The 11,583-nt window shown below is 37.7% G+C and overlaps 1 protein-coding gene across 1 annotated transcript; it reads right to left on the reverse strand.

The window, feature by feature from the left end:
• Positions 1 to 3,382: 3,382 nt before the first annotated feature.
• LOC107573801 (transcription factor Sp8-like) lies at positions 3,383 to 5,551 on the reverse strand. The gene is made up of 2 exons (XM_016260248.1): positions 5,480 to 5,551; positions 3,383 to 4,561 (listed from the first exon to the last, which is right to left on the reverse strand). Exons 1-2 carry the CDS (start codon positions 5,498 to 5,500, stop codon positions 3,383 to 3,385), a joined length of 1,200 nt encoding a protein of 399 aa, XP_016115734.1. The 5' UTR covers positions 5,501 to 5,551.
• Positions 5,552 to 11,583: the final 6,032 nt, after the last annotated feature.

Genomic DNA, 11,583 nt, shown 5'->3' on the forward strand with positions numbered 1-11,583 from the left:
GTCTTACACACATGCTATACAGATAATGTAGAGTCATGCATTAATTTGAGTGCTGACAGCTATTATGGGCGTGGCTTGGTGCAGATAACATGATCTTAAGACACTTTAATTAATGCTGTCAGGTAACAAATGTGTTCAAATATAAAATTAAATGAATTGCTAATTACTACACTGAAATAAAAATGTAAAGCCTGTACACACATTAGAAATCGTGAATATAAATAGCCTAATTGGGAATCATGTAAAGAATTAAAATAAAATAAAAACAGTGCCAATTTCATTTATCTATTATAACATTTATGTAGTTTTGTTCGCTTGGCTGTTTCCTTATAAAAGTCCAGAAATTGGTCAAGTTTTTCGTCAGGTGTCTTTTTTTAATTATATGATGTCGTTACGTTACTGTCTTGCCGCCAGCCAATCGCTGCACTGCTGATCGTAGTTTCAAGTATCGATACAGAGCCCCTTTTAACCCCTTAACCGTCACCCCCCATTTTTTAAAATAGGCAATAAAGTGCACTATCCAAACTTAAATTGTTGTAATTTATGAACACTTTGGAATACAGACCTACGGTTGGTCTCTTTTTAAAGAAGAAAATCAGCAGATTATTGCAAAAGTGGATTTTTTTTCAAAAAAATTTGGAGACGTTTAAATTTACTGTAAAGACAATTGTGCGCTATATGCGCTATGCGTTATTTTATATATAGTAAATATTTTACATAACAGGTTTTACTCTAAAATTGGTATAAAATTAAAGCCTTATGTCTAAATAACTTATGTTCCCAATTTCAAGTTGATATGAAAAAAAATGGAGGTTCCTGTGAGATTTTATTTAGGGCGTCATACCACAAACAGCCATCCAAACTCCTTTGAATTTTTTTAATGCATTTTTCTGTCACAAATGTCTAGATTTCTCTGTAAATCTTACGTCTATCTCAAAATGAGACTCAGACCTTTCCAATGATATGTATTTTGTCAAGTTTTGATTGTAAAATACCGTAATGCATTTTGTAATATGACACTTGACACCGATTTTAAAGTACCATTTCCATGGTAACGCAATGTCTGATTTCAAAATGGTTTTCACAGGATGAATCTTGGGCTTCTAAGTTTTCAAATGATATATAATTTATGTATATAATATAATACATAATAGAGTGCCAAACGTCCCACAGGTGGGACGGTGAAAGTGAAGGAGTTAAACCAACCCATGAACGCCCAATTATCTCAGATAACTCAATCCAGCCATACTAATCATCAACAGCAGGTGCGTTCAATTAGCCAGATCCTGATTAGCACGATGATATAATCTCGGATGTAATAAGCGACGTACGAAGAACGGGCCCCTGGTAAAGCAGAGGATCAAATAGACTAGTGAACTAGAGCTGCAGTTCTGCCAGCGGCCACTAAGAGCGCTGTTTATCGAATGAAATATCACTGCTCACAGATAAGAGATCTGAAACTAAAACTTTGATCTTATCTTAGGAATTGATTTTAAGTTAGAAATGACTAGTTATGACTAAAGTCAAAAAGGTAAAGTCACTTCCAAATACACAGATCGTGCCAGCCTCTTTTAGGTCATGATCATTTCAAAGGAATAACACTTTGGTAGAAGTGGATCATAATTATAAATTAAAAAATAATTTAAAATGTTTCTATTATTATATTATATATATAATGATTTTAATTTTTTTTTTTAATCTATATTTTTATTGAACTTAATTATCTTAAAAAGAAAACAGCTCAGTCACAGACATGTCTAATCTAAACCATCTGAGGTTTTTAAGTAGCCTGAGTCCATTTCTATGTATTTCTGTTTATTTTAAAGTATTAAGTAATTTAAAACATTCAATATCACGGCTTTGTTTCTTCACAGCATGTCGTCTTTCATTATCTCATACAGGCTTTAATAACCTTGCGTATTTATTAATATGTGCGCATGCCAACAGCGTTAAACACATACAGTATTGCGACTATTTTTGTGGTAAGCCATCATTATTGTTATCAACCCACACATACTTCCCCCAAAAACAGTCCAAATAGCCAAGTCATATTTGACTTTATTACCTTAAAGTAAACGTCAGTAAATACAAACACACATGCTCAATTAAATAATAATAAAACAAAAGACAAACCAATAACTGATCGACTCGATTCGATCCTGACATTATAAATATAGATTCAAAGTGCGACTCTGATAGACTTCAAAGCACAAATCAAACTCGATGATAAATAGAGTTTCAAGACAATCCTGTGTGCAATTGCACTTTGCATTGAGAAGAGTTCAGATGCACGGTCATAGACATCAACTGCACGACTAATGTACAAAAACGCACTTTTCATCTCCAAATTAGGCGTATTAGCCTATTATAGACTCGCTGGGTTAGAGACTTTCCGTTTCCAAATCAAGGCGCACAAAATAAAACAGTTCAGTTGGCAAATACAGAATGATAAGACATTTGTGCAGCTGTTGAGGAATAAAATCATATCATTTAGTCAATAAAGTGCCTCAATAGACATGAGTGCATGGAGAATCTGTAGATGCAGCGCAAATATCAAAGTTCAGCAGTTTGTTTCATCTTTATGTGCAAGACGAGGTTATTTTCATCACTGCATCCAAAGAGGATATCCAAGAACACCTGAGAGAGACCTTCCGCTGATTTACAGTCAAATATGATCGAAACTGGCGTCTGATAAACTCACTGGCCTTCGCGTGATTTCACGAAATGAGTGAGTGCGTTCACACGTGGACACTCTTAAAAGCAAAGGTTCTTTAATGAACATCCATGGTTCTTTGTAGACCAAGAAACACTTTCTGTATAGAGTTCTTGAGTTGCCACACTCTTGAAAATAAAAGTTCTTTATTGGCATCAGTGGTTCCATAAAGAACGTTTAACATCCGTTACGCAAAATGTTGTTTATAATGGGGGAAAAAAGTGCTTTAGATTTTTCAAACGCTCTTTACACTAAGAAAAAAAATGCTTTTAAGAACTTTTCACTGAAGGGTTCTTTGAGGACCCAAAAATGGTGGTTCTATGGCATCGCTGCGAAGAACACCATTTGGAACGTTTAATTTTAAGAGTGTTTATGCACTCTAAAAATGCTGGGTTGTTTCAACCCAACTTTGGGTCAAATATGGACTAAGCCAGCTGTTGGGTTCAATTTGTACATTGTACATATTTTACTGACGCAAAGTTGGTTTGAAACAAACCAGCATTTTTTTTAGAGTGGAGGTTAAAACGGTTTATGCTTTAGAAGTTTTCAGATCAGTGTTATGGGTTCTTTAAAATACCAGCTGTCGAAGGAATTTGAGAATAAAAAGTTATTTTTTTGGCTCTAATGGGAACCTTTATCTTTAAGAACGCATGTTATCTATATCTCTTCTCAGAGGCCGTTCTGAACGGGTTCTGTGTTGTGGGTCATTTCGGGTGTCTGGCAGGCTGGGCTGCCCGGTACACTCTGTTCGCTGTCGGTATCGCTGCCCTTCTTAACCCCGCTGGAGCCGGGCTCGCAGGCGCTGTGCGTTTTCACGTGTTTACTGAGATGGTCGCTGCGCATGAAGCGCTTGTTGCACACCAGACAGACGAATCTCTTTTCCCCGGTGTGTGTGCGTAAATGCCGCTGGAGCTCGTCGGACCTGGTGAAGCGCTTCCCGCAGAAGAGCCAGTTACAAACGAACGGCCTCTCGCCGGTGTGCCAACGCAAATGCGCTTTGAGGTGCGATGTCTTTCCGTATACCTTTCCGCAGCCCGGGATGTGGCAGCTGTGGAGGCCCTTTCTGCGCAAACTGGCCCCTGAGGGCCCCAGGCGCTCCGCCTCTTGACAGTTTGGACAGTCGCAGGTCGCTCTACCGGAGTACCGCCGGGTGGATGAGCGCGGAGACCCGGCTAGCACTGCGCCGTTAGTACCTGGGCTGGTTTCTGGGTAAGTGGCGGATAAAACCGGTTTGAATCCGTCCATCAGGTGCTGGCCACCTGTGAGGAGATGCGGAGACGGACTCGCGCTGAACGCGGAGTGAGTGAGGGAGGAATACTCTGAGTTGTATCCACCCAAGGGTGAATGCAAAGAGCTCTGGAGCGCGGCGCCGTTCGCGCTTTGAACGTCAATCCAACCGGTGCCCACATCCCACCAAGAGGAGCCGCCACCGGCGCTCACGTCTCCGGCGGAGATGCCAGCGTGCGCGGATTTGAACCACGTCTCATACGGATGCGCGACGCTCATCCTCGGGTAAATCCCCTGCAGAGTGTCCACTTTGGAGATGAACACCGACTGCGCGCTCGCGTCCTGAGAACTGTTGGCCACTGAAGTTTGAAACACGGGATAGTCGTTTCCAAACGGGCTAGTGGAGGCGCCCGTTAAGGAGTACGAGCTGTTGGCGCTGAACGAGTCATTCCGCTGCGCGCCGAACGGAGAGAGAGAACAGCTGCTGGGCGCTGCGCGTTTCCACGGGTGAAAACCTCCTTTTCCAAACGAGCCGCTGTCCGAGGAGGGACTCGAGCTCCCGATTTTGTTACAGGTCGCTGCTAACATGGCCAATGGAGTGGATCCAACCCTCGGTTCCTCCTGTGACCATAAAAACATTCACATTTTCACTCAAGGCGCTTTTATCCAAAGCGACTTTCAAAAGAAGAGCAAAAAAGCAAAGGTATTGGTCATTAACTATGCCAAACACATTGTTTATAAAGCCGATAGGAGATCAAGGACTTTTCCCTTTGCCGCATATCAAAATATGGTTAGTTTAGACGTGAAATAAAGAGTTGCAATACTTTAAACGCAGACCGTTTTGCACATTTTCCTTCTATAAACTTTTCAGAGACAATTGATTTGTTCATGGAAATAATGCAATCGAAGTAATATAATCTTAAAGAACTGATATATTACCTTTTGCATTAAATTGATTTGCTTTGCGACAGTTTAAGTAGGCTATAGTTCTACAAAGCAAAGAGTTGAAATTGTTTAAACTCAATCCATTGTACTGATATTCTTGCATTAAACTGTTCAGAATCGGTGTTGCCATTAGCAGTTCTTTTAATAAGAATAAAGCTTCCACATAGAACCAAAATGAGTGTTGCCGTTTTATACTATAGGAGAAGCTTGTGATTCAATTTAATTTCATTAAACCGTCTATGTTTTTAGTGTTTTTAAAGAACCCAGGAACCAAAACACCGATCTAAAGAAACATCAGTAACTTTTTACTCTCCAGATTTTTTATTTCTTTTTGTTATAACTACAGGATTCTTTGGTGAATATTGTTTTCAAAGGACACTTATTTTTAGGATTATAGCCTACTATTTGCTCCTGCAATCCGAATGCAACTCGACCGCATTTCAGCATTACGCAGGATTACGCACAAACACGCTTGTAGCCTAATGAAAATATCCAGCAAAATAAGCTTTAAACAATCTTAGATTGCTCTAATTTCAGCTGAAAATCCTCTCGAGATCTCCCCTGGACGGACACAAGAGCTGTATCTATACTCACCCCAAGAAGTGAAGTTGCCATCACCTGTGAAAGGTCTTTGCATTTATAAGTCCCTCGGCTGTTTTGGAGCCTTTTTCCGCCCACCGCTGCACAAATGCGCTCGGCTCGGGCTTTGAAGATCCGGCGGATCCCGCGCGACCAATCAGATCTGCGTTCGCTGGGGATGTCATCTGCGGAGCTCTCGGGGACTGTTTACAAGTGGGAGGAGCCAGAGGGCCAGTGAACCTTTCCAGGACCCCTTTTTTAATTGTTGGGGAAACCCCATGTAAGGATAACTAATATTTTATGCTAATGAGCTGCGCAAAATTCACCACTGACTTTAAACATCTGAATATGACATCTGAATAAAATATTTAACAATGCATGATTTTTTCATTTTTTATTATTATTCTTCAGGATCTGTGTTTTTATTCGTCAGGACTCGTGTTGAATTCTGGGTCGGGGGGCGTGGCGGGAAACTCGAGGGGGTGGAGGTGGGTGATGCACGTGGTGGAGCAGCAGCTTCACCAACAAGAGGAGATGAACTTCATCCACGAGCTCTTTCCTCTTTCCTCTCGTTCACAGCAGAGATTCATGTGTGCTTAATACAGTGCACTCTGGTTTCTGATCTGATTCACTCCTGTTTGTGTGGATCAGTAGATCATTTATCATCTACAGTTCTGTAATTGTTGTGCAATTTTCCACAACACAAAGTCTGAGATTTCCAGTAATGCTTTCATTATGTACACTCTAAAAAAAATGCTGGGTTAAATATAAAAACAAAACAAAACCCAACCGCTGGGTCAAAACAACCCAATAGCTGGGTTTGTCCCTTTTTAACCCAGCATTTTTTTTAGAGTGTAGGCTATTCTTTTCTAATTCTAATGCCTTCATTACAGATTATAATTTTAGTGTAAGAAGATATGAATTTGAGATTCACTGCATGATTTGAGAAGGTCACAAAGAGCATTTTGGCCTTTAATGGAAGCAAGAAAATCTGCCCATCCGTACAATATACAGTTCATTTGATCACGCTCACACATGTAGCCTACTTATCTGGCGATTTAGAAAATAGCCTATATAATATAGCCTATTTTTTTTTCTGCATGTTTAAACATTTATTTGTATCTTTTACAATTCGTTTTTTTCTAGGCTACCTAAAACGTTCTATTTATTTCCAGGTCTATATTAGATTTTGCATTGCAGATATTCGGTATAAGCAGATTTTTTAAAAATAATAATTTTGGGCCAGGAAATCAAATGCATAAAAGTGGTAGGCTATAAGCACTATAACTGTAGCCTATGCAGTTTCATCCGAGCGCGCATCAGCATGCAGCGCACGTGGATATCATGCGTTTAATTTGACTTTCAAATTTAATAAAGAGGCGAGCTTTAATTACATGCCATTTTATTTGTTTGATATGTTCGCGGGATCAATGCAGTTTTCCGTTCATCACAATTAGGCTGTAGAAAATTCAGCAGAATACGAGACTCGGTCAAAGCATCACAGACTCGTTTGGTTTTATATAATGAAATCACGCATTATATTTTGTACGTGTGTTTCTCTCGTTTTGGTGAGCATTAATTTCTCTTTAATTTTCCCGAAATCTTTTAATTTCAGGAAATGCGAAATGATATGAATTATAGTAGCCTAAAATATCGAAGTCGTTTTATACTTGTATAGGCTAAATATGTATTGGGAAACATTGGATAAATAGCCTTCTCGGATAAAATAAATAGCCTAAATAAAGCGTTTTTCACGTGGACCTTTTTTTTCCTCCTTATACAAAATACTGAAAAAATCCGTCAAAAACATATAGGCTATCAGCTGTTTAAACTGAGCGCATTTTTTAATAAAATAAATAAATAAAAAATAAAGTGCGGTAAGGTCGTAGTCGATCAGTGGTAAAGTTAACCAGAGTTCAGAGGTCATGATACAGTAGACCTGCACATATGTGTGTGTTGAACAGATGTCTCTCTCTCTCTCTTGCATTCTTTCCCACACGTATATGTGCAGAAATCCCGTGAGGAACCTGTTCTCATAATAAGCGCGTTAACACGGTCCATCGAGCACCGACAAAACGCACTGACCGAGAGAGAGAGAAAAGGGGGAGGGGTGGGTGAGTGGGGGGTCTTTAATTGTTTGCTTGTTGGTTTTTGAGAGAACGTAAAATATCTCCCCAGAAATGCACAGAGAACCCGTTTAATATCCTGCAATTAAAGCCAATCATGTTGAGTGGAAACCAAAGAAAAAAAATGTCCATATTGTGCAGTTTGTGATCAGCAGTAGCCTAGGCTACTCCATTTCAAACCGAGATTCAATAATAACAATTAAATACAAAATGTAAAAACAAAATTAAATATTAAACATTTTATATCAGGTTTTATAGGGTAGCGCCATATTTAATTTTTGACAGAGGCTGTGAGAGCCAAGTAGGCCTATACAGGGCGTTTATTGGACTTTAGTGTAGTTTAACAATTCCGATTGCTCCGCTGACGAAAGTACAGCTAAAAATTCTGAAATCGTGAAAAATTACACGATCTAGGACATTTATACACTTGTAAACACGGCACATTTATCCCTCACACATCCATGTTAAATATGGCATCTATCCCGATGAAGGTCTTTTTCAGATTCTGGACATTGCTTTGAGTATATTTAATTTTCAAGCAGTATTTTTCTTATAAACTTGATTTAATTCTAGTAAATTGAAATAATTCTGTCTAGTAAATTCACATAGGCTATATATTTATATATAGGCTATATATTTTATACACACATACATAGGCTCTGTTTCAAGAGCTCATAAAAGTCTTTTCATCCTCACTGTACATTGTTGACACTGTTGTGATCAGACACATTTTGGACCCACCTTTATGACACTTTGCCTGAACACGGCCTGTCTGTCAGTCAGGGTGTGTGACATGAAATGTGTGTGTGTGTGTGTGTGTGTGTGTGTGGACTGTTAAACAGGTTTGACAGCTGTGTGATTTTGTGCATGCATTCACGCAGCCATAAATTTGAATACTGTAGCCATACAAATGTATAACTCCAGAAGTGAGCCAAATCTTAAATCTCTCTTTGAGTTTGATGATGTCCTCATTTGGACGAAAGCAGAAATAAATACCTTTAAATATTTTTTAAAATTTATTATGTATATATAAATACACACACATACAGCATATATTTAAGACTGTTAAACAGGTTTGACAGCTGTGTGATTTTGTGCATGCATTCACGCAGCCATAAATTTGAATACTGTAGCCATACAAATGTATAACTCCAGAAGTGAGCCAAATCTTAAATCTCTCTTTGAGTTTGATGATGTCCTCATTTGGACGAAAGCAGAAATAAATACCTTTAAATATTTTTTAAAATTTATTATGTATATATAAATACACACACATACAGCATATATTTAAAAAATATTTAAATGAATATTTATATTCTTATATTTTATATTATTTATAAATCTATTTAATATATAAACTTAACATATTTTTCTGAAATATATACATGCATGTGTTTGTATTTATATATACATAATAAATAAACACACACACATATACTATGTAAAGAAAAACTTTTATTTTGGAAGCGATTAATCGCGGTTAATCGTTTGACTTCACTAATCTAAATGAACACTTTAATTACAGTCCAGTGTTATATTTGTATTATTAGATACTTTATAGCTTTTATCAATATTTTGAATCAGTTTTTATTTTTATATTTTCGGTTTTTGTTAAAGTTATAGTAATTGTGTTTTTGTTAATTTATTCTTATTAATTAATAGTTCTTATTAATTTTATTTCAGTTTTAGTTAAACTAAATGAAATGTTCTTAAATGTTTTATTTCAGTTCAAGTCTATTTTATTTATTTAAAAAAACAAATGAATATTTCTATAACCCTGGGACAGTCTGAAGTGCTTCTATCATTAGATCAGATGAAAACGGTTGTCTGTTTTCCTGCTGTCTGTCTGACTCTGAACATCCACTAGAGAGCCACAGACGCTTCATTAGCGCTCAGACCTGCAGATTTCCCAGAGGAATCCGGCTCTCTCTTTATTAGGTTGATTTGTCGTACGCTAAACACACTCTGCATTGTTTTTAATCAACCTGTTGTCCATCAGCAGACGTGATAATTTATGCCGATCGACAGAAAAGACGGAGAAGGATTTGCAAGCATTCTGGAGTCCTTGAGGTCGCAGAGGTCAGGCGTCATCATCGTGTGTCTTCCTGAGTGAATTCTGGGTAATGTAATTAGTGTGGCGGAGCCGGAGAGGTCTAGACTCTAATTGCGTAAGTTTATGTATGTACAGTTAAGCATATGTACACTTACGCAATGAGATTGCATGGATCGCTTTGAAAGTCAATGGGGTCCAATGTTGTGTGCACTGTATATATGTGTGTGTGTATATAACGCCTAAGTCTCTAAATAGTGCTCTGTTATATATAAATACACACACATACAGCATATATTTAAAAAATATTTAAATGAATATTTATATTCTTATATTTTATATTATTTATAAATCTATTTAATATATAAACTTAACATATTTTTCTGAAATATATACATGCATGTGTTTGTATTTATATATACATAATAAATAAACACACACACATATACTATGTAAAGAAAAACTTTTATTTTGGAAGCGATTAATCGCGGTTAATCGTTTGACTTCACTAATCTAAATGAACACTTTAATTACAGTCCAGTGTTATATTTGTATTATTAGATACTTTATAGCTTTTATCAATATTTTGAATCAGTTTTTATTTTTATATTTTCGGTTTTTGTTAAAGTTATAGTAATTGTGTTTTTGTTAATTTATTCTTATTAATTAATAGTTCTTATTAATTTTATTTCAGTTTTAGTTAAACTAAATGAAATGTTCTTAAATGTTTTATTTCAGTTCAAGTCTATTTTATTTATTTAAAAAAACAAATGAATATTTCTATAACCCTGGGACAGTCTGAAGTGCTTCTATCATTAGATCAGATGAAAACGGTTGTCTGTTTTCCTGCTGTCTGTCTGACTCTGAACATCCACTAGAGAGCCACAGACGCTTCATTAGCGCTCAGACCTGCAGATTTCCCAGAGGAATCCGGCTCTCTCTTTATTAGGTTGATTTGTCGTACGCTAAACACACTCTGCATTGTTTTTAATCAACCTGTTGTCCATCAGCAGACGTGATAATTTATGCCGATCGACAGAAAAGACGGAGAAGGATTTGCAAGCATTCTGGAGTCCTTGAGGTCGCAGAGGTCAGGCGTCATCATCGTGTGTCTTCCTGAGTGAATTCTGGGTAATGTAATTAGTGTGGCGGAGCCGGAGAGGTCTAGACTCTAATTGCGTAAGTTTATGTATGTACAGTTAAGCATATGTACACTTACGCAATGAGATTGCATGGATCGCTTTGAAAGTCAATGGGGTCCAATGTTGTGTGCACTGTATATATGTGTGTGTGTATATAACGCCTAAGTCTCTAAATAGTGCTCTGTTGTAAGGCCTGTTGAATCCTGAGTGAATCTAAGAGAGAGAAAGATGGATCTCCAGGGAATCGTAGAGACGACAGGTTGAATTATGGGTCAGCGGCGGCAATCACATCCCCCATCATAACATGATCATCTAAATCAGGAGCCCTGATACCACTTTGAGTCAATGACTGCCTGCGTCCTTCCATGACGCTAAAGTATGTGGCATGTGGAAGTTTATTATTATAGGTTTGTGTGTGATTTGAGGCTGTAGCGTATCATACTGTAAGTGTGTGTGTGTGTGTTGCTCTGGTTTAATCAAAGCTCTCTTATTCAGGCGTCATCATCGTGTGTCTTCCTGAGTGAATTCTGGGTAATGTAATTAGTGTGGCGGAGCCGGAGAGGTCTAGACTCTAATTGCGTAAGTTTATGTATGTACAGTTAAGCATATGTACACTTACGCAATGAGATTGCATGGATCGCTTTGAAAGTCAATGGGGTCCAATGTTGTGTGCACTGTATATATGTGTGTGTATATAACGCCTAAGTCTCTAAATAGTGCTCTGTTGTAAGGCCTGTTGAATCCTGAGTGAATCTAAGAGAGAGAAAGATGGATCTCCAGGGAATCGTAGAGACGACAGGT

The sequence above is a fragment of the Sinocyclocheilus grahami genome, unplaced genomic scaffold (genome assembly GCF_001515645.1).
Source record: "Sinocyclocheilus grahami isolate Dianchi unplaced genomic scaffold, SAMN03320097.WGS_v1.1 scaffold2039.1, whole genome shotgun sequence".
Classification (NCBI taxonomy): domain Eukaryota; kingdom Metazoa; phylum Chordata; class Actinopteri; order Cypriniformes; family Cyprinidae; genus Sinocyclocheilus; species Sinocyclocheilus grahami.